Here is a 24464-nt window from a genome sequence, read left to right as displayed (position 1 = left end):
CCACTTAAATGCAATCGCCATCCACTCTCTCCTGTAGTGGTACTGACTAGCATTTATGCCAAGTAACATCTAGATCAGGGGCGGCCAAAAATGTATACATATATATATTGTTATGAGAAGTGGTGTGCCGATCAGTCTAAAATGTTTATATTTAGATGTCAACCTTGTGATCAGTATTGATCAATACTTGGGTGATGAGATTGATACTTAAGTTTCAGTTTCTCTTCTCTACATGTGCTCCTCTTAATCGCTCATGTACTTATAGCTATCTATCTAGATAGCTACATAGATAGGTGGAACTTTGTCTCTTCTGCAGTAAAAAAAGAAATTTGTCTTCCATTTGTTTTAATTTTCATTTTATGTAATTTCGTTTATGTGTGAGACAAAGTGCATTTGTAAGACCATGTGTATGATGTGGCTCTTTGTAGTACTACTGTAATTTTTGTGGTTCTGGGTCTCTGACTGGTTGGCCACCCCTGATCTAGATCAACTCAGGCAGATGACATTAAAAACACAATTATGAATTAATTTACATCTAAAAGGCGAGATTTGTTTGTTAAAGTTTGCTTGAGATAAGCGTCATCTTAATTCTTAATCTTTAATCATATTCTTTTAGGCAGAACTTCTCAAAAGTAAGTTGCAAAATGCTTTCAAATGACTGCATATTTATTGTGGTTGCCAAGCATTATTCAATTAATTATTAAAGTCTGTTTTCAGCATCAAGAGCAATTAATAAATAAGATAATACAAAAATAATGAAAAACTTTTTTATGTCATGATCTCAGCTTGTACTTTTAGTTTTATAATAGGTAATGTTAGGACCTCTCATATAGTGAAGGAAACTACTAGAAAACAACGAGATGAGGTGTCTCCTCAGTCTTACAACAAAAGGAAAATTGTCATTCGGCGCCTTCTTGACTCTGTTGCTCCGCAGCGTGACTCACGATCTGTGTATGAAATGTTTCCTCTCTTGCTCTGCTTGTTTTTGCTCTTCGCTTCACTTCTTTCCTGGTTAATGATCATCCTGAGGAGATCAGGTCTGCTGAGTCAGTGATCTCTTTTAAATCCCTTCTTAAAACATACCTTTATTGATGAGACTTTCCAGATTTTACGTTAGCTAGAGAGTTTTTAAAAGGTATCTTAAAAGAATCTGTAGAGTTAAATTTTAAGTATTTTACATCTTGTATTGTTTTTTTCAGTGATCTTATGACCTGCCTGTTTTATTTTGCTGTCCCATACAGCACCCTGTACCTTTATCTTTAAAGTGTTCTATAAATAAAGTTAGCATTATTATTTTAAATCAGCTATAATTTTATGTGTGCTTTGTCTTTATGTATCTGTGAAACAAGGATATTCTTAGCACGAGTCAAGGCTTGTGTATAACTGGACAGACTATTTCCAGACATTTAAATGCACTGCTGGCACAGTGTGGGTAAAAACAAATCAGTGAACCATCATTCAAAGTCTTGTCCTTCTAAATTTCGATTTCTGGGGTCACAATTTGAAGATGATGATGATGATGATAGTTTGACCTGTATTAATTGTTTCTGCTTGTCTGGTTTTTTTTTAACTATGTTTATAGATTTGATGTCTTTCTCAGGTGTGATTTGTGATGTTACCTTTGCTGGTGCCATCAGGCCCGCGGAGCACTGTACACTCCTCTATGCTGCCGAAGGGCTCGAACATCTTTCGCACGTCAGTGTCCGTCTGCTGTTTTCCCAGCATGCCCACAAATAGCTTCCTGTCTTCTGAGGGGAAGTAGAACGCCAGGATGGGAGGGAAAGAGCAGGAAAATGTGAGGAAAACATGGGAGAGATTAGAGAAAGGAGGGAATAGTGGGAGTGGATGTTTTAATGGAAGAGGTGATCGAATGCAGGGGGGAAAAAAAAGGGAGAAGTTGCCATGTCACCGTACATGCATGACTAACACCAGAACAACAACAACGTGATAAACAAGTGGTGTACAAGAGCAGGGTAGACGTCAGCCTGCAATGCGTCAGGGTGCCACCAGAGTGCAGTAACATGAACATCACAACAAACAAACAGCATCTGGCGGTGACTCAAATGTTTGTCACCCTCTGTGCTGTCAGGGAAGCTGCTCCGTCTGTCTCCGTCTGTGAAGGATCAGAGCAGTGTTTCTGCATGTTTTAGCCCCGTCACTACAAATCACAAACACGTTACATTCCAGGAGAATGCGCACCAAAATGTACCGCCGATTTAAGGCTCTCAAACTTTCAGGCTGCCTTTTCTCCTCTATTCATACCAGAGCGGTGTTCACATCAGCTGTCAGGCTGTGTACAGCTTTGGGTGCAGAGTCAATGTTTGCTCATATTCTGAAATTCTTGTTATTGTGGGTGAAAACTGTGGTTTTACTGAAAGAAGTTCCCTGTTTGGTGTGTTCATGTGTTGAATTTTAGAGCTGGCTGCAAAAACGCATCAAGATTTTGCATTGCCGTCGTATATAAGTTGATGTATGACAGCAGATGTAAATATTCAAGGTCAACAGACTGTTAGGGAAATATCAAGTGTCTGCCAGCTCAGTGTCTTAATATAGTGAAATGAACTGAATCTGGTGTTTAGCAACACTCTTAAAAACAAAGTGTACTATACGCCAACAAAGATTCTCTAATGATTTGACAACAGGCTTCAGTTGTAATGTGCGTGTGTGATGTGTCCTAAACTGCAGCAGAGAGTTGTTGAAAGTAAGCTTATTATGAGACTGATCCCCGTGGATTACATAACTCATAAAGCACAGGAGTAACTCGTTAAATACACAATGGCTCTGCTTTATTTAAGAGTCCCATCGTGAGGTTATGTCATGATAGAGAGCAAGATCAAAGCGAGAATCACCTGGGGTTTTATTTCCTGATGTGTCGAAATCATTGATGTAAACTTATACATGATAAACACTTCACTGATTCATTTTTGTGTTACTCTTTTAGCTTTGTGTTCTCTTTGTGTTTGGATCTGTCTTTTAAGAATAATGCTTGTGTTTCTTTGGGTCAAATGTGTTCCCCTTTGTCTTGTTCATAGGTATCCTCGTCTTGTGTTTACTGTTTGATTTTGCAGTTCTTGCTTCCTGTGTCTCCCTGTGTGTCTGCCCTTCACTTTTGATTTACCCTTTTGTTTCACCTGTGTCTTGTTCTTGTTACCCCGTGTCCGCGTGTCTTTGTTTTCATCTGTCTTTTGTCAGTTGTGCTCCTTTTTCTCTGTTGATTTTTGTCCCCATGACTTTGTTTTTGAAATAAGTATTTGCTGGACTTTTGGATTTTTGTTCAATAAACAGTTTTAGTTTTCTGCTTCTGGGTTCTCCTTCCTTTTTTATCTATAAAAGTGATAGTCATCCCAGGTCAGGGAAGATTAGGGGCCCTTTGAAATATATATGGAAAAAGGCCCCACTTCCTATAATGAGCCCCAACTTTATCAAAACTAAACTGTTATGGCTGGTACCATATGAGTTGCTGTGTGTGAGTCTGTGCGTGTATTGTGTGTTTCGTTCCCTCCCCTTAGCCTGCCTGGTTGGAGATTGAGGACTGTAGCATCCAGCGGCTGCCTGGACCAATTAGGACTGGTAATTAGGCGGCTACATGCTTCAAAATGCTGGCTGTAGCTTCAGTTGGGGTGACTGGATTTAAAGTGGTTAGTTTTGAGACTGACTTTGAAATAGTTTTGGTTTTGTTATATTTGTGTTGGCTGTGAACTTGCCTTTGTTCGAAAAATTCTTTTTATTATTTCTATGAAACACTTTCTATCTTTATATCTTTCTATCTGGTTTATTTTACCTTCTTTTCCCCCTTTACCCTCTTAAAACCCAGCGGCCACATATGTGGACATCACATTTCTGCCACTCAGACCCATGATACTTACTTTTCTTTAAACCTTGACCTCTCATTCACATTTAGGGACACTGCCCACATCGTTTTTTGGTGAAATCACAACATTACACCCATTTGAGTGAAAAGAAAACAATAACACTGCTGACAAAGAACTAATAGAGAACTCATAACAAAAATAATCAAACTTCCCATACAATGACCAAGTTTGGTGATAATACTTATTAGGTCCTACGTATCCAAATAGCAAGGTGAATTAAAATTGCATTCCAGCCAAAAGCTTGGGCCTTAAGAGGTTAAGAGTTGTTGGACGTAACCATAGACTGTATAAAACATGGATGTAGCCTCACCAGTCTGTTCCTGAAACTGTGAAATGAAACCAATCCATGGACGTAGCCACATTTAATATGACGCCAGCTTTGAGTTTCCTTTCAAACAGCTACAGGGTGCCCGGCGGTCACGTGACCTGAGCTGTGTCTCTGATTGGACAATCAAACGATCCTCTTTATTGCCACTTTTACAGTGAATTCAGCATTCAAGACCTAAGCTGTTATTTGAACCAGGCTGTAAATATATTTCTTAATGCCGTAAAATCATTTTTTATGGCTGGATGTGTAAGTGACTTCTGGTCTTTCTCCAGCCAGCCTCAAGCAAATTTTTGATGACCAGCAACTTTTAGCACTTCCGCATAGGCTTCATTTTCACTAAACAATGTTGTTTGTTTAAAACGTGACAAAGCTATTAAAAAAGGCAACGAGAAAAGTTGTCAGTGCAGTAAGATGCTTAAAATTATGTGTATCATTTGTGGGGTACAATGTTGGCAGTGATGAATTTTCCATTTTAATGAGAATTTTGATTTATTTGCATCATCTATTTTCAGCTGATCTTGACTCATCTGTCACATAACCTAAGACTTTTTTCATTTTGATTGTTGAAAGATGAAGAATCACCGCAGGATGCTAGACTACATGTTTCATTACACTGTGCTGTGTACACTGTGGTGTTGTTTGAACAGGTGCTGTGTTTCAGGGTGGGGCCAGGTGTCTCTTACCCCCTCTGCTCTCGCTGTCTGCTGGCTTCACCTGGATCGGACGGTTCATCTGGAAAGACAGAAAAAAAAAACAAATGTCAGTTTAACTACAGGACATGAACAGAGACTATTAACACAAGCATGAACCAGGAAAGAGACACTCGGCTCATTTGTGTGGACTTCATGTGAGAATTCCGATGATGCTGTAACAAAGTGTAATAGTGATATCTGCATGTATGAGGTTTTTTATTTCTCTTTTCTTTATGTCTTCCAGCAGAGCACAGCAGACACGGATATGTGTGATTTTAAATTCTCACTGTTTTGCAGTCTTTTTCTCACTCCACCACTTCCTCTCTGAGAGTCAGCTCTAATCCCACCGTCTATCGTTCCTTCTCCCCCATCACACAAAACCAGGAAAAGCACACACCCACGTGGGATTGGGGAAGTGATAAGATTAAGCACACTCGCCGGCTAATCTGGATTACAGGAGCACGCAGCATCAGAATAGTGAGCGACTCTGAGCCTGACAGAGAGACAGGGACTGGGGTATACAGGGTCAGAGAGGAGCGAATGATATGTTGATCAATTAAAAAAGGACAAGGATTTGGTGATACTTTCATAATACATGAAAAAAGCAGCAAAATAACTTGTTTCTTTCCTTCTTGATGTTATTGTAAGCTTTATATAATCAAACCTTGACATAAACTCATGCACACATCTTTTCTCTGACTTATCTGTCACATGCGTGACATGAAAGCAGTGAAAGGACGGACAGAGAGGGCAGAGAGGCAAACGAGAGGAGCATATGGAGAAAAAGACAGAGGTGGGGGTTGTGTGTGTGTGTGTGTGTGTGTGTGTGTGTGTGTGTGTGTGTGTGTGTGTGTGTGAAGAGGAGAGAGGAAAGGAGGCTGATGTGGAGGTGAGAGCAACAGAGTGACACTCTGTTAACTGTGGCTTAATGAAGGTCTTAATTATGGAGCTGGTGACATTTCAGCCAGTCACTGATTCCGTGTCACTGATTGATCCGCGGTGATTGGTCACCCGGAGACACTATCGATTGCTGCCGTGATCGCGCTCCTCTGCCAGGACTCGCATGCACAAACACCAGTCGTCTCCATAACCAAACCATCGGCTGAAAAATAAGCAACACCTGCTGCAGGGAGAGGGGGCCCCACGTCCTCGTATAGGAAGACTGATGGAGGAGATGGAGGGGGCAAAGACTCAAAGCATCATGTCATCAGTCAAGCAAATCTGCCCTTCGTCTCCTGCACTCTGTGAATAGCAATTTATGTTTAAATTATTCTTTATCCTGACAAAAAAAAAACAGATTTAAATTCCTTAGGTTGCTGAACAGACACCCCTGTCTGTTGTTACATCCTTACAGCGCTAGATCACTGACATCTTATTGCCATTTTGTTTTTTTTTGTTTTTTAAATCAACATTACCAATTGCATCAACTTAACTGTGGGAAAATGTGAAAGATAAATTGTTGAGGTCTTCTGTGAAATATTACACATTAGATTTAATCTTTTTAGAGCTTTATTCTCCTCCTAATTGACACTTTTACAGCTCATCTTTTATTTGCCTTTAATCTGAGTGGATATGACACTGAATAGCACAGGAAACAGGTAGAAACAGTTGGTGGTAAACTAGGAATGGGTACCATTTAGGTACTTTTATAGGTACCGACTGAAGTATATCAAAAGTATGTGGTACTGACTCACGTAAAATCAAAGGTACCACGTTAAGGTACCTAAACACAATCTTGTGACTGTGAGGCAGTGGAAGAGTAGAAGATTTTCCATGCTGGACATGAACACAGCATTGCAAGATTATATACTGAAGAATAAATATGCTAAATTGAAAAATGTGAGTTGTCATTATTAAACAAATAGATATTTTTAACCACATCAACACAAAAAAGTACCGAAAACCGGTACCGTTGAGTACTGATACCAATTGCCAGGTACCGGGCATCGGTACCATATCGTTTCAAATGTGAAAGGTACCCGTCCTTAGGGTTAACCTGTGCTGTTGACTATACATTCTAAACATGGGGTGCAAATTTTTTTACAACTCTTTTAATCTGAAATCTCTCAAAAAGGGATGAAAAGGGAAAAAAATGCACATTATGGAAGTTAAAATCAGTTATCTACAATGCAAAATAGAAAAATGGACAATTTAAAAAAAAGTATTAAACTAGTCTTGCAAAGAAATGATGGGGTGCTGAACTTCATCACAGGGCTCAATTTCGTCATTATTTTAATGCCTATTTTATTACAAAACACTGTAAATTCACACATTATCAGAAACTATCTAATTGATTTTTGCAATTCTTAAAAGTTCCTCTCTGATGACCCTGTAATGTCACACACACACACACACACACATATGATGATTTAGCTTTATTATGCTTTCTGTATCATCAGTCTGTCCACCCATCATCACTGCACCATTGCCCTTGTCGTGCATCTGCGTCTGCACACAGACATCTTTGTAAAGCTGAGTCAGAGTCAAACTCCTCCTATCTGTCTAGATACTTGCCCATAAAGTTGACACTGGTTCTTCTTTTTTTAAGATTATTTTTGAGATTCTGAGGTTTCATTTAGACAGTAAGACAGTGATGAAAGTCAGAGGAAGCAGAGGATGACGTGCAGAAAAGGGCCTCAGGTTGGATTTGAACCTTGGATGCTCTCTAAGAGGACTGCAGCCTCTGCACATGGAGTGTAAGATTTAAACACTGAGCCAGTCGAGCGACTGTAGCTCAGTGGAGGAGTCTGCCATCTCTCAATCAGATCCCTGCCCTCACAGTCACATGCCAAAGTGTCCTGACAAGTTACTCTGAAGCCAATATTGCTCATGGTGATGTAGTCAGTGAAGTGTGAATATGTACTGAATGTGTGGAATGAGTTAATACTGATTGTCTAGCATTCTCTTTTTTGTGATTTTGATTTTTCAGACTTTTTTTTTGTCTCTTGTATCATCTTTAAAAATGAATCGAGCCTTGTGACGGCCTTAACCTCCACATGTTAAGGTTAAGATCATTTTAGGAAATGTGTTTGATGTTGACCTCAATACCCCAAAAGAAAAGGTACAAATTAAAGCTGAAGGTAAAAAGGAAGCTCTAAAGGTACAAATGAAGCCTGATAAGTAGGACTTTGTCGTTATTTTTCTGCTGTTTGTCAGACAATGTTTGGCAAAGTTTTCTGCAAATTAAAAATTGAAAATTGAAGAATTTGTTCTGCCATTTCCCCCCACACTTACTGCTGAATGTAACTTCAAGGCCAGTTGAAGTAAGTTTTTAAAAATGATTTGTTATGGTGTTAAGTCAACATTAAGCTATTAAAACCATAAGCTGTGTTACGGTTTTGGTACCACAGAGATACACTCACCGGCCACATTTTTAGGTACACCTTGCTAGTACCAGGTTGGACCCCCTTTTGCTCTCAGAACTGCCTTAATCCTTCGTGGCATAGATTCAACGGGTACTGGAAACATTCCTCAGAGAGTTTGGTCCATATTGATATGATAGCATCACCCCATTCTGATGCTCGGTTTGAACTGTAACGGTCTCGGCAATCAAACAAACAGAGTTTGTAGTGATGTATGCATCACTGCAGCAAACAAGCTAATGGCTAATCCTAACTGACGAAAAACACCGTTAACCAACAAACAGCAAAGTCAAGGTAGTTGCCAAAAGGCCACTTTTTATTAATATTCAGTATAAAATACCAACAGTGACATCGAGTGGTGAAAGTTCTATCAGAGGGGCGGAGGGGGTAGAGCCAGGGGGCGGTTTTTGCAGCATGGCAGTATTTACAAAATCGCCACATTGAATGGAGCAGACCGAGCGAGTTTGCTGTTTGCCAAAACTTCACCGTAAGGCATTGATATCACTAATAAAATGGTAGAGTGTAGGGTACGTCCTTTTGTATTGGACCCTGAGTCAGACCCGGACGGTTCTGCAGCTCAGGAGGAAGAAAATCCACCTCGACACAGATCATCTCAGGACGCTTCAGTGTGGTGAGTCAAACCGGTACTGTAACATGTATAGTTTATACGTGGAAATATAGGCAGACTTCACCAATAAACTATTTCTATAACAGGGCTACATCCTCCTCCATCACTTTTCTCTGTCTGTTTTTTCTATCATGCTGAAAGTGTAGTCTAAAGATCGCCTCTACCATCAGTTCGTCACTATGTTATTACCACAGCATTAGTGTGGTCCAGGTTCACAGTGCATGTCAGAATAAGCATGCAAATATCACAGTCTCACAAGTATTACGAGGCCTGCTAAAGCTACAGTGTTTTAACTGCTAATTCACCATGTAAAGCCGAGCTGCTCAGCAGAGCAGAGTCCCTGTATCCAGCACTCAGACAAGTTAGCCAGAGCTAGTAAGGAGCTTTATTTATACTTGGCTCTTGGTGGGTGTATCCCTCGGTGGCGGTTGTGTGACTAACTGACTTCACAGAGGAGGAGCTGCTTTATCAGATTACTCCAATAAAAAGAAAGGATCCTCGTGTCGTCACGAAGGTCGAAATCTCGCGGCCAAATGGCAATGACCTATTTTCAAAGGCATCAAATCACGTTCTAGGATATCAGAAAAAATACAATATCTCATTTTTTGAAAATTCAGGGGGTGTAAGGTCTTGTTTTCAAATTTATTGCATTATATGTAAGTGTTAAATCAGGGATCAGCATGATTTGTCCTCTTTAACAAAATGCGCCATAGCGATGGTGCTTACTACCACAGCTGCTTTATTATACACCATTTATCATACAGTCTATATTTTACATCTGTAGAATATGAACTTCATCCTATTTAAGGAATTACTATTAAACAAGGCTACATTTGAGCATCACACAGCTGGAGCAAACCAGTGCTGGTCTAAAATTCTCCAAAATAGACAAACAAACAGATAACTGAATGACTCCAGTCTTGAGTGGTTGTTACAGCCTGTGCTTTCTGCACAATATGCAAGGTACAAACACAAAAATGAACACCATGTGCTCATCATCTGCATCCGACTCAGTGTGGATTAAGGTCAGCAAGAGATAAGTGTTTATAAAGTGAAATATAAAGATTCACAGCTGAAGCTATAAGCTCACGACTGTGTTTTAAAGTGACACGTTTGATTTATGTCATGTTTGACACCTGGCTCATATTTCAGAGCAGGAAGACAAACAGCAGTGGTGGTGCTGGAGATAAGGAGCAGCGCAGCAGATGGCTCAGGAGATTGTGAATTAGAAATACACAAGAGGGGCAAAAGCAGCAAGAAGTGGAGGCCATCAAGGCTGTGCCACTTCACATCGGCACGGCAACCAGGCCCCGCCGCTATGACGAAGGCCGTGCTCAACATGGCCATTGTCATGGCAACCCCGGTGATGAGATACCCCACATCAGGTAAACAAGGTTGAACTGAGCGCGGAGCGGAAGGGGACTGGGTGGAAAAAAACACAAATGAGGAGGACAAAGGGTGCTTCTAGGTCGAGAAGGAGGGATAGATGGAGGGTTAGATGAAGGAGGAGGAGAAAGAAGGAGTGATGGAGGAAGTGTTTGTGCCTGTTGAATGTTGGCGCTGCCTTGAAAGCAAAAGCAGAAAGCAGAGAAAGCAAGGAGAAAAATGTCTTGCTCTAAGCCTCAACCAGGAACGTGCACACTTTACTGTAATTTTCTCTTTCTCCCCTCCTCCCTGTTCTCCTCCGTCTCCTCCTGTTGCTCCCCTCCTCCCCTCTCCTGTTCTCTCCTGTTCTCTCTTAGGCTTGTTTACAAAAACAGTCCCATACTGTGCACAAACCTGCCTGTCCGATCAAAAGCCTGCCGTGTGTTTTTTCTATTTGATTTCTCTCCCTTTATGCTTCATCTAAAAACACAAAACGCAAACGTAACACACATTTTCTCATCACACACACACACACACACACACACACACACACACACACACACACACAGGATCGTTCCGTCTCTGTTGGTCCAAGCTACATCTACAAATACTTAATCTTTCCACTGTGATGCCACAGGGATTTCAACCGGATTATGAGATATTAAATCCATAGATTATCCAATCAAATCACAGCTCGACCCCTTTCACCATAAAGCATGACCCCCTCCATAAACATCAACATGTGCACACACTGAGGAGTGACACCCGCTCCGGTTTAAGGCGTTTAATATAGAGAGGATGTGTTTTAAATGGAGCAGCGTTTACACTCTGAGTGACTGAAGCATATACATGATGATGTTTCTCTCGCCTCTCTTTTGTGGCTAGCAGAGCAGATGATAGTCTCTCAAAGCAGCCGCTGTTGTTAAATCTATATAGCATGAGGCTGCTGTGTGTGTCTTGGAGTGTGTGTCTAAGAGTGTGTGTGTATGTGTATGTGAGACACTTTCTGATGCCTGATTTTCTCTCCATTTTCAATCCTTTCTGCTCGTCCGCCCTGAAAAGCAGCCACTCTGAATGGTAAATATATCAGCACGGACCATCTCCCCTGCTCTTTCAAGAACATTTACAGCAGGAGGCAGAGTTCTGTGTGTGTGTGTGTGTGTGTGTGTGTGCATGTGTGTGTGTGTTTGCATGTGTGTGTGTTTGCATGTGTGTAAGAGGGAGGAGGGGGGAAGGGGGGTGTTGGTGAAGGTAGGTGGGGCGAGGTGCTGAAGGAGATGGGGGGGGGGCACAAAGACAATTTTCCCTTCCTCGCCCTCCCCTTCGCTCCATCACTTCACTCACACACTCACACACACACACACACACACACACACACACACACATACACACATACAGCGCTGGTCATTGCATCGCACCGGTCGCCTAGCAACCTGGCATCCCTGGTCCCCGCCGTCTCCTGGCAACGAGACCTGCGACCATAATCAACCTGCCACTCCCCCCCTCCTCCCTTCCCCTCTCCTCCTCCTCTCTCTCCTCCTCCTCCTCCTCCTCCTCCTCTCTCTGCTTCTCTCTGGTCTGTGCTACTTCTATTTTGCTCCCTGCACATCCACCTCCTCCTTCTCCTCCTTCTATGTCACAAATGCTCTTATACGCTGAGAAAACTTGTGAATTCACCCAGGGGGGAAGAACAAACAAAGGTGGAAATTGGTACGATCTTAAAAAAAAAAAAGAAAAAAGAAAAAAAACAGAAGGAAAGGGGGAGGGTAAAAAAAGAAGGAGGAAAAAAGGATAAAGGTGGGGGAAGGAGATTTATAGATGCAGATGATGACAACTGTGCACAAAACATCTGAAGAAAATCCACTGAGGTGCACAAGTTAATGTTTCTACGTGCAGATGTACACACACGCACACACACACTGGCGAACAGGCGCACAAAAGCAGCCAAGAGAGAAACACTGCCTTCTCCTGAACCCAGCCAGTCACTAAATCAATCAAACACAAAGAGACTGAGGGAGCAACACTTGTACTGTTCAATAATATTTAATCAATGATCCTCAGTGTCAAAGCTGCTTTACTGGTCTGTCCAGGACTGGCCTGCATGATGCGATAACAATACGCAGTGAGGGACTATATTGTGCAGTGCTGCTGTAACGATTGGAAATGTAATACATAAACTTCTATTAAAGGCACAGTGAGGAGCTTTTATCGACTGTTGGAGGCAAAAAGAAAAACTGTATTCAGATCTTTTAAATGCTACTCTTCTGTTGGCTTTATGAAGGATGCAGAATGACATTACATGATGTTTTTCAGACACAAAAAGTCTCTAACGTCACAATGAAATGTCATTGGTTAGCAAACAAGAGATAACCAAATGGACTGGTTTAACGTCAGAGACAGGAATGTTGGGGAGGAAGGAGTCGGGGAAATCATGCATCAGACCCTTGTGGCTTGGAGTAGAACACGTGACCACTGCACAAGGACTACAGCCTCTTAATACCGAGTGCACTTATACTACTAGGCCAAGTGGCAACCTCCAGTCTAAAAATGTGAAGATCTCAAATCTGCAGTTCTTTGAGAGTCCACCAGGGGCTGGCTTAAGGAATACTAAAAAAAAACACATACATATCAGTGATGGGATTTTTACAGCATTAACCCTTAACCTACTGAGGCTAAAATGGTCTGGACATACTTAATTATTATGGCTGTAAAATGGTCTGAAAATTCCTTATATCTGAGTGCTATGGCCCCTTTTTCCAGTTATATATAAACTTATATTTTTAACATCTGGTAAATGATTATTGCACATGGTGCAGAAAAATTAGCAGTGTAAAAAAAGAAAAACAAAAAAATATATGTATTTTTCCTCTTTTTTTTACTGAGTTTAGTGGGACAGAACAGCCATTATTGACGGATAGCACGTTTCCTTTGTTTTGCTTTGCGGGGCTACACCACATGCTTTTGATTACCGTAATAAACCATGTATCACTGCAAAGCGCAAATTCCAAAGTTTCTAATTCGGTTTGAATTTTTCTGCTTGAACAAACAGTGAAAAAGTTATGGTAACAGCACCCCGGCCAAGGTAATACAGCGCTGAGGCTGTCGCAGTACATGAAGCATTTTATAAACATATTTACAGCCTGGTTCATAACATGGTTTGAGTCTGTAGACTCATTTCTCTTTAGACACACCAGACAGAGGGTGATATTTTTCTAACAACTTTTTTAAATTTATTTTTGAAGCTATTAAGTATGGTTTTTGCCAATGTGAGGCTGTTGCAGACTTGATTACAGTTGGTCAAACTGTAGCTGTCTGCAAAGTAGGGATGGGTACCTTTCACATTTGAAACAAAACAGTACCAATTTCCTGTACTTTTTTGTGTTCATGTGGTAAAAATTATCAATTTCATAAAATGCAATTATAATAAAATCTCAAATCTCTTTTACTTAACATATTTATTCTTCAACATATAACCTTGCAATGCTGTTTTCATTTCCAGCATAGGAAATTGCCTTCTCTTCCAGTCCCTCGCAGTCACAAGGATGTGTTCAGGTACCTAAACATGGTACCTTTCAATTTTACGTGAATCGATACCCGGCACTTTAGACAGAATTTGGTCAGTACCAATAAAAGTACCTAATTCGGTACACATCCCAACTGCAAAGAAGCCCAAGGCCCACCTCTTCACCGCATCCAGACTCAAACAAAGCTAGGTTGAGTTCAGCATTTCCAATATGGCTACATTTCGATGACAGGCTTCAGTGACATCATGTACACTACGTCTATACATTGAACAATGTGTGCATCCAAATAATGTTAACATGAACATTGTTTACCTCTTTCATCAAATAGAGCACTGAAGCTTTCAGACGCTAGCATAAGCATCAAATCCTGTTCATGGGCGTTTTGCTCTTCAACTGAGCAAAACCTCATATATTTTTGCTAATCCTGCCACAAGCATGAGAGAAAGAGAAAAACAACTTATTCTGCTCACTCAATTCTCACTCTTATACTTTATCAGCAGAGCTAAATGCAGCAAATTGTAGTAAGCAAGTGTTAACATCTTCTTAACTTTGTTCATGGGGAGAATACAGCCCAAATGCTGGCACTAGCATTCAGTGACAGTCACATTTTTACCACGTGCTGATCATAAAGAGAGACTGTTTCAAATGAGGTAAAAATTCCTTACAAAAAGCAGATATTAGCTGTAAATGTTTTGAGTTCCATAAAATAGTTAGAAGGACTCTGACTGCATCAATAAGCTGTGAAAGAATGGATGCATTACAGCCTTGATCCAACAGGTGAAAGATGTTGAGTGAGAAAGCCCCGTGTTTACATGAAATATTTTTTCTTATTTATTGTGAATGATCATGTTTCTATGATGTTCTGCTGACAGATCTCAAAGCTTACCTTTGGTCTTTTTTGGTGTGCTGACAGAAATCCTTTTGAGTGAAAAAAGTGAATATCAAAGAGTAAATTTACAACAACACACAAGTTGACTCTCAATTGTTTTGACTCCTCTGACTGTTAAATATTCATGTCAAGTTTCGTTTGACTCGATTCAGTGGAGCAGGAGGGGAAAAGAACTGAATCACAGAAACCTTTTGTGTGTGTGTGTGTGTGTGTGTGTGTGTGTGTGTGTGTGTGTGTGTGTGTGTGTGTGTGTGTGTGTGTGTGTGTGAGTGCAGCCAGAATCTCTGTCCTAGTTCTCTTCCCTTTTATTGTTGACTTTACAAACTCATATGTGTTTTTTTCACACACTTACACACCACTGTAGTTCAAAAGGCTTAATGACTTTTGTAGCAGCAGCCAGGATTCACTTTTGTGTGTTTGCCTTCCACACAGAGAAATACAGACACAAACAGACACACACACACGCTCCCCTACCCCCCAAAAACACACTACTTCTCCCTAACAGATGTCTGCGTTTAAGCTGATAAACACACGTCCTCAATGCACCTCCAGCCACCCCCTCACCCCCACTGCCACCCACTGTTCATCATGACGAACTTTCATTCATCTGTATGTCCCCTCCCCCCACCCACCCCGCCTTCATTTATTCAATTTCTCTCTTGTTCACACCCATTTATCTCCTCTGTAAATCCAATCTGCATCCATCATTACATTGGCCAGTGACGTATTTTTGTATCATATGCATCACCCCTCTATAGCACATTGGTATGCATGTGAATGTAAATGAACTGACGCATGAACGCACACTTTGCTAAAGATAGATTCATCAAGTGAACAGACACACTTGCTCTGAGTGCGCTAATTGCAACCATCATCATGCCGGCGGCTCACTGACATCCAGCTACATATGGGGGCAGAGCTTTATCTGCTCATCGTCAGACACATGAAACAACTCACATCTTTGTGATGAGCATCTTTTCAGAGCCTCACTACTTAACCTTATCAACCCAATCTAAGCATATCGCTTTGAGGTTTTTAAAAATTAAAAACAATATATAAAACCCATGCAATGTCCCATTGGTGATGTATGTTTGAGAAGTCAGTGGACCTAATCTGATTGTCATCCAAATGTTTGTTTTTTCCCTTGATTTTATATCTTTGTGTACTTTTGAATTAGTTGCCTTAACAGCAAAAGATCAAGCAGTACTCAGAGAGTAACAAAAGATAAGGACTGTTGGTGCATTGATTGCAATAAATAAAGGTCAGAGGCAAATGCCTTCCCATTAAATCGAATCTTGCAATTGCTGTTTTGTCCCTTAAGGTACACATTAGTACATCTGCTGCAGAGTCTTCCTGCTTCCCGCTGCCTCTGTACAGACTAAGGGGCCGTTTACACAACAATGGTTTTAGGGTGAAACGCAAAAGTTTTGTTGCGTTTCAACCTCACGTTTACACGGAAACAACGTTTCAGCCGACCTAAAACGCAAACTTTTGAAAACGGCCTCCAGAGTGGGATTTTTCTGAAACGTTCCCGACACCTTTGCCATCTAAACAATAAGCTGGTGTTTTCAGAGGAAACACTGATGTCACACTCCGCTTCGCGCAAGTCCAACAGTACCGACGACCGTTGTTAGGATCGTCACAGACAACCATGCTGTGTTTGTGCTGCTCAATCTGCTGAATCTGCGGACTGTCTTTCAACAAAATGTACATCTGTTGCTCCACTTTTGAATTTAGTATTCTCCAATACACCAGATGATCGGCTCAACTCTACTTCGGTGGAAATCTCCCAAAAGCGGCTTCTGGACAAGAAAGTTAGAGCGCCGACTACAGGCCTGGCATGCATACTACAGCGTTTTCAGTTCCTCTGCATTCTATTGTAAACGCAGATTTTTTTACTGCGTTTTCAGATGAAATGTTGTTGTGTAAACGGGGCCTAAAACCACACTATCGTGCTTCTGAATGGCAAAATTTACATAAGAATATCATGAAACTGAATTAAAATATCCCTGAAGCAGTTTCGAGTTTGATCTACCGACTGCGAGCTATGCATGTAGATCCAGTCCCATCAAAAAAGCTAAGCTAAGTGCTAATTAGATGAGTGGCAGTTAGGTATGTTCGATGCTGCTTATTTTTCAGACTGATACCAGTACAAGTACTCCCTCTTGAGCACTAACAGATACCAAAACCTGACTTATTTGCTGTGGTGTCAAACTGCAGTAGTGTAGCATCAACTACTGGTGAGGACTTAATCGACACAAGATTTTTGCCTTGGCTGCTGGTATTGGCAGCCTCCACAAGAACCGATGCCTTGACATAAAGCCAGTATCGGCCCCATACCAATACCTGGTATCAATGCTTGCCCATTTCTTAATATAATCTTTGGATTCTTTTTTATGTCTTTCTTAAAAGAGAGGGCAGTGGATGGTCAAATATTGTGACGCAGAATGGAGAATGGCATGTCATCTGGTACCCTACAATTTAATGATTTGGTTTTACGTTTTCCCTTTGTTACAGATGCATGTTGGTTTCACCCAATATATCTTGATCGTGTCACGTAACACACATGTGATTGTAAAAGACTGAATCCCTAAAAATAGGAGTGCACTGATCGACCAAAACATGAAATTAGCTCAGGCTCATGCAAGCTGGATCTTGTGTGTTTCTCCTGCTCATTAGTCACTTTTTGTTTTTACCAATTATTCTTTGTGTGCCATGAAAATATTACAGCTTGATGTGACCCTAGAGTGAACCAGTCCTGAGAATTGACTTTGTGTTTATGTCAAATCTTTTTGCATTGTTATACTAAATGTCATTTTCTTACCTGTTTTTCTGTGTATGCTATAAAAAATACTAAGATGTGAGAGACTGAACGCATCTACAGTATCAACAGCATAAGAGAGTGTTAACAGTCTGAAATGGTTCCTCCTGCATGTGTTTCTACAGCAGTGTGTTTGCAGACATTAAGGGCACAACATCGTGGCACTTCTACTTCCTATCTCACATCCTGCCTAAAAAGCCTGAGCTATATTTAGCATATGCATTTATTTCAGACTATTGATAAAACCCCTGTGTCTGCTCCGTCTGAGTCCTTATGGCTGAGTAAATGTCAGGCTTAGTCAGATGTTCCACTCAAAGAGGGCTCTCTCCTCTCGTATGGGCAGCTTAAACACAGAAGGCCTCACAGCTCAGATTTTACTCTTACACACCCTCACACACACACATACACACACACACACACGCAGAGCAGATAGTGAATGAAGAAACCTGAGAGGAGCGTATAATAAAACCAACAACTTCCACCCATCCATCCCTCCGCCCATATCTTTGGATGTGTACTCTCCAAGGATACACACACACTCACACAAAAGCAAACACTCACACACAGCCGTGCACATACACAGACAAAAGTACACACACACAGCCTTCATTAAACGGTGTTAGTGCGAACACCTGCCCTCCCTTCCCCCGCAGCTCATGCAAATATACACCAAACACACACAGCTACTCTCTCACTGGGGCACAGTTGCACTATTAAACACTTATTGCGTTTAAAATTAATGGTGAGGCATTGTTGAAAATATTAACTTGAGTAAGTGAGAGCTGATGATTGGGGTTATACAGTCTGTGCTAAAGCAGGTACACGCTTTAGGGGTTGAAACTGACTATTGTCTTTCTTACCAATCAAATAAAAAGTCTGACATTTAAGGAAATAAGCAAATGGAGCCAAATGTTAAAATAGATACAGCTCTCTTGTCTGAACACTATGAAACGCTACAGTGAGATTAATAAAGTATAGCATTGTATTGTACTGTAATGTCAAGCACCATGTTGTATTGTTTCTGTTGTATCATATCAAACCATATCATGTTGTCTTAGTTCAAAATGTATCGTATCGTATTGCAGTCTATTGTATAATATTACTTTGAACTATATCAAACCACATCATATTGTAACGTACTGTACTGTACGGTACTGTACTGTACAGTATTGCATTGTACCGTATCACACTGAACCCTGTTAAAACACATCATTTTGTTCTTTGTCATAACATACCATACCCTATCATACTGTACTGTACTGTACCATACCATTTCATATTGTACCGTACTGTACCCTACTGTACCATACCGTATCATTTTGTATCATACTGTATGTACCATACTGCACTAAACCATATGAAACAGCGCCATATTGTACTGCATCATACTGTACCGCATTGTACCGTATTGTATCGTATTGTAAAGTACCGTACCGTATCATACCCAATTGTAACCTATGTATCATATCATATTGAACCGTATCAAGATGTATCATATTGTACCATATTGCATTGTACTGTTTCTTACCATATCGCAGAGTATCTTATCGCATTGAACCGTGCCAAACCATATCATATTGTACCGTATCATATTGTACTGTTTTGTGTCGTATCATATCCTATTATTTTGCATGTCAGTCTGTAGTGTACTCAAATGCTACAGTTAAAGAAATGTAAGCTTGAAAGAACTAGTAGGCTGGTGAGTTGATTTACGCTTGTAGAGAGCAAAGTCAGTCCTCTGTTTTTGGTCTTAGTGCCAAGTTGAACTCGATAAAAGTGGCTCTTTGTATTTACAGGACAGACATGAGACTAATATTTACTGGTATTGATCTTTTCCCTTATGCTCTATTGGTTGATAGTTGTGTTACTGTTAAATTTATAAATGAAGTGGTATATAGCTAAAACAAATACAGTATAGGTACCTCATCATAGTCTGGGGAACCTGAACAGATTTACTGACAGACTGCAATTCTTTGGTACATAAACACAAAAAACATACGTAAACATAAAAACACCGAAAGGCCAACTACTGCCTTGCTCCACATCAATTTCTGTCCCTGTGGTAGAGCACAAATAGGGTTCCATATTTATTCTTGTATGCAGGTACTTTGAAGAAGGTTGTCTTGGCCATAACATGAATATCGTTTTTTTTAAACATGATTCATCCATGTTTTGGATATTTTCCCCATGAGAAAGCCAACAGGATGGATGGGGGCGTTCTAGGTTACCATTTTTACTGCTCTCATCGCATAGCCTCATGGCTTATTTGCAATAGAAATAGAAATTAGAACAGAAATGGCATGAAACTCACCCTGGCCACTCACAGCACTGCTGCTGCGTGGAGAACAAATGATTTTTCAACCCGGATACCATAAAGAACATCATGTACCATACTCCAATAGACAGAGAAAGACGGTGAACATTTGTAATAAGAGATTCTGAGAGTAAGCACTGATTTATTCTTTCTTTGATTGACTGTGTCAAATCATATCATCTCCAGTTGTTTTAGTAGCAAAATGACATAATCTAGGTGGTTCACAGTTATTTGTTGAAGTTTCTGGAATACATTTGCGAGGTTTTAGAGGTTGGGTTGAAACACGGCTGTTTTATTGTGGCCTAAGTGGATGTTATTGTCTCTACGAGGCTTAAGACAGCTGACTTGGCCAGACAAACAAGCTAGAGATAAAGAGATAAGAACAGAGAGGACAAGAGTACAAGATGTCCGAGTGGGGTTGAACCAGAGTGCAAGCTCAGAAGTGAATGTTTTTCTTTCCACAATCCTCCGTTTCCACACTTTTTTCTTGGAGTGAGTCGAGCGTATTGCTACACTATCCTCTCACTTTCTGTCCTCGCTTTGGGCTGAATGTGCTTGTAACACTCTTCTTCCCCTCGCCTCGCTTTTGAGACGGACTCTCTCACCTGAAATTAAACACAAGGCCAGGTGCCGCTCTCAAACAACCATCTGTTCGCCCCTGACTGACTCCTTCCTCCATTTCTCCTTTTCTTTTCCATTGTTAGCACGTAGAAAAATATCCTTATAATAGCCGAGGAGAGAGTGAGAGGGAAAAAAAAGCTTTAAGAACGACTTACTTTCCAGAGAGGTGAAATGCTTAGAAAAAAAAGCTGTGCTGAGTGTTAATGACATCATTCAGCTTTCTCTACTTTCAGGTGTACTTTCATCCTCTCCCTTCAGTCCTATAATTGCCTTCATGTTATTTCTTTTGTATCACCGCAGCCATGAGATGCCAAAGTTAATTATTCTTTGGCAGTGCAGGTGCAATTAGATGACAATTACACCACAGCTGGTAGCAGGGGTGGGAAGCGGTTCTTGTCCGTGTGGGCGTGAACGCAGCTAATAAGATGGTTTTTTGGTTGAGGAGGGGGTGCAGGGCCAAAGGATTGAGGGATCTCTGAGGAGGGGGGTTCGCTTGTTCCACACAGCTTAGAGAGGTAGGAGGTTATGAGGACGAGAGCCGCTGATGTAGAAACACAAGGGGAGAAGAGGGTTTTAGCCGTAGGGGCACCGGGCCCGGCTGATCCCCTACGAGAGGTCAAAAAGGTCAGCCTACTGTCACGCTAACAATGGGATCTCTTTTGTTCCTGCACTAATACCAGCTTGCTTCAAATCAGACTCCACGTGCACCAGTAGCCCCCCACCTGCCATTACAATGTTGAGCTTAAGTAATCAATAAGTCGGGGATCTGTTTAAAGAAAAGAGTTAAAGGTAGAATCATTTGCTGGGTCATGCTTGTCAAAATGAGATGGCTTCCTAATGGAAAACACACCAGTGAGAACAACCTACAGCATTTTATGAGCTTTTACCAACCAAAACCCTCAGAAACAAAATTAGGAATGAATTTGTGTACGTGAGAAGCTGAAATTAGACGAAGTTTCATGTTTCTGCTTGAAAATTTAAAATTGCTGAAATGTATTTGTTTTTTCTCTCCAGTAGATGCACATAATTTGTTTTCAACATGACTACATTGATGCAAAATGGCGATGAGTCCAGGTTGGCAATGATAAATTTCTTAAATTATGACTAAAAGCATCAAAAAAGACAGAAAACTAGAAAATGCTTGGCTATGGAAAGCTAAAACTAAACAAATGTTGTGTTTTTGCTTAGAAATAAAAAGGATATTTCAGCTTAGCCAAAGCCTGATTTTATGCTAAGATCACAAACAACAAATCGTTTAATGTTCTCAAGTGTGAGTATGAGCTGGTTTTCTTGCTCTTGTATGCAGTTAAATTATTTATCTTTGGGTTTTGACTGTTTTAGGTTGTGCTAAATTGTTACTGGCCTTATCTTCCTACTTTCAGATGTAAAAAATGAAATGATTCATCTCTAGGATTGACTGGTTTAGCAATCTGGAAAATATCATTAAGCAGAGCCCGATACTGCTCACTTGCATCCTCCCTCAAAACCAGGGTCACGAGCTGCAAACCAGCATGGAGAGAAAAAAAGAAGTGAATGATGTAGATTTCACCAAAAATAACCATAAGGAAACAAGAGTAAGGCCTTGTTAGTAAAAGAGGAAGCAGCAGCGAGGCTGGGAGCACACTCTGTCTTAGTAATTCCTTGCCTTGTCGCCTTGTCTCTCATATAGCGGGTTATTATAGAGACGAGGCTGTCATGTCATATTTAGCCCTGGAAATGTCATTTGGCAGCACACCTGCTGCCTGGCTATGCTAATAAAGCTAGGTTTAACTTTGATTAGAATTCAGCGGGAGAGATGGATGGAAAGAAGGGAGAGGTGGGGGGGAAGAGAAAGGAAAAGAAACATCAGAGAGAATAAGATCTGGCAAAGTCACTCCAGCAGCGAGCCTCATAGCTGTCTGCTTCGACCCGTGACATGTTGTGGGATGACTCATGCCTTAACTGGATGGATATGTCTGGATGCATCACATATGAAACATAAGAGGGAGAGCAGCCCCTGACCTTTATTCCAGCCTATCAGCTGAAGGAGGGAGTCAGGCTCTGCTTGTCAAACTGCGTTAATTTTCTTGTGTCACCGTGTGTTCCTGTGCGTTCAGATAGCCTGGCATGCCAGTTATTCTGCCCCTCTTTTATATATAGAAGATGAGCTGTTGAGGGTGATGAAAAAATAAAAATCAGACACACTCACCCCTGGTAGCGTCTTCTGCTCGTGCAGTGCATTCTGGGCCTTGAGGGCAGATTCACGTGCACAGTATGTCAGGAAGGCACAACCTAGAGACAAAGAAAAAGGGTGGAAAACCACAGAATGATGAGTCCATGTAATTCATTTTATGTTAGATTTATATGCTTTAATACTGTCAGAGTTGGCAGGACTAGGTTATTTTTTAATCACCCTAATTGGCCCTTTGCTCCAAAGGCCTGCAGGCAGAAACATGCTGCTGGAGATTATTGTTTTCATACAAATCTGCTGTTTGATATATGTGTGTTTCAGTTTTACTTAACAGTTTTAGGTCAGCATATGTTCAAATATCCAAAAATGCCTCAAACTAGGCCAGGTTATTAATTTGCATGAAATAATAAAAACAGTAAGGAAGTATGAATTTGGCGAGTTTTTGTCCTCGCAGCAGCAGTAGCCTTGGAGATCCATGGGATTAATATCTCCTCATACCTGGAGACTGTTCAGACACAAGCAGTCTGAGTGAGTATTTAATATCACGCTGGTCAAGCTAAATGTATGCAGTCCCACATAATAGAGAAAGGCCTTCATTAACCTTTAGGGCTCCTGCAAATCATGAATATGTAAATGTATGCAGAATAGGTGTTATAGGTGTTGGAGGACTGATAGCACCTGGCCTATACGTCTCCCAAATGACTGATGGTTTATGCGGCTTTATAAAAGCTTTTGTTTTCTGTGCTCAGATTTGCATTAGAAATGACGGACAGGATCATTGTTTAGCTCAGATCTCTTTAAAGCAGCGTCAGCCCATCTGTCAAACACGAATCTGAATGTGATGGTACTTCACTCCCAAAATACGAGTGCCATGTTCGCCATTTGACATACAGCGATATTAGTGGGTGACACCAGCTCTTACATGTTGACCGATATCGCCACAGGAGAACAATTAAGATCTGGCATAACACTTTACTCAAGTTTGATTGAACATCAGTAATCAGGTTCTAACAATTTGGAGGAAATGGAATGTGCTGAGCAAAACCGAAATCCCAAATAACATGTCACTGCTGTATTTTACATTTCCACAATCTGAAATTGCACATCAGTTTATCCCAATGTCTTCAAGTTGATGGCTTTTGACAGGAGTAATGTCCCTTTCTTTGAAAATGACAACCTTGGGACCTTACTTTGTGTGGGGAAAAGTAAATCAGTCAATACGTAGTGATGTTTGAATTCTGCATGCCATTATTTTACGGTATGATATTCATCAAAACGTCGCCTTTTCCATTGTATCTAGTTCTTTCAGAGAAGGGTAAATATGAAGCAAGTGATAGTCATGAAAAGTCCACATTTGTGAGAAAACTGGTTACATACTAGCCTTTTACTCCACCTGTTTCGACACAAACAGATTCATTTGGCTTGAAACTTCATGTTTTATAGCAGGGACTATCAGATGTTCGGTTTAAGACAGGATTCAGATACTACCACAACAAAGTTATCACCAATGACAACCATACAAAGTATTTCCATTAAATGGTCCCAATTTGGTCCCAAAAAGGGGCGGGGCTTCACCTTTAACAAAGAAGGGCTATAGAAATAATCTCCCAGAATGCACCAGCCCTATAATGTTAATTCTTAAATTCAGTTGTTTTAAAATTCAAATTTCTTTCTTTCTTTCTTTTTTTAATTTTATACTTTTTTACAGTTTGTGTAAGTGTCGTTACATATTATAAATAAATGCTGCATTTGAAGTCAGTTCGAAGTTGGTTGAACCCTGCTTTTGCCCTTGGTCACTGAATTTAATGTCACTCTTGTTGAGCTGTGGTCTCCAATTCTGTTGAAATACTATGACTGTAAAACATAAAGTTTCACTTT

The 24464-nt window shown here is 40.6% G+C and overlaps 1 protein-coding gene across 3 annotated transcripts in view; it reads right to left on the bottom strand.

Moving 5' to 3' along the window:
• The window catches only part of celf3a (cugbp, Elav-like family member 3a), a 36914-nt gene that overhangs the window by 10577 nt on the left and 1873 nt on the right, over positions 1 to 24464 (bottom strand). For 2 of the 3 annotated variants that reach the window (XR_012599532.1, XM_074686399.1), the window contains exons 3-5: positions 22605 to 22687; positions 4884 to 4932; positions 1620 to 1748 (exon numbers count right to left, since the gene is read on the bottom strand). Coding sequence is in view for 2 of the 3 variants with exons in the window: in XM_074686399.1 (XP_074542500.1) it covers positions 1620 to 1748; positions 4884 to 4932; positions 22605 to 22687 (261 nt within the window). In the remaining variant the exon portion in view is untranslated. The remainder of the gene's footprint in view (positions 1 to 1619; positions 1749 to 4883; positions 4933 to 22604; positions 22688 to 24464) is intronic. The other variant, XM_074686400.1, reaches the window with a different exon arrangement.

This window comes from Halichoeres trimaculatus, unplaced genomic scaffold (genome assembly GCF_033239565.1).
Source record: "Halichoeres trimaculatus isolate MK-OKI-2021-1 unplaced genomic scaffold, fHalTri1.1 fHalTri1_scaffold_14, whole genome shotgun sequence".
In the NCBI taxonomy this organism is placed as follows: Eukaryota; Metazoa; Chordata; class Actinopteri; order Labriformes; family Labridae; genus Halichoeres; species Halichoeres trimaculatus.
The sequence above is the reverse complement of the archived record's forward strand: the minus strand, read 5'-3'. Positions and strand labels throughout refer to the sequence as shown.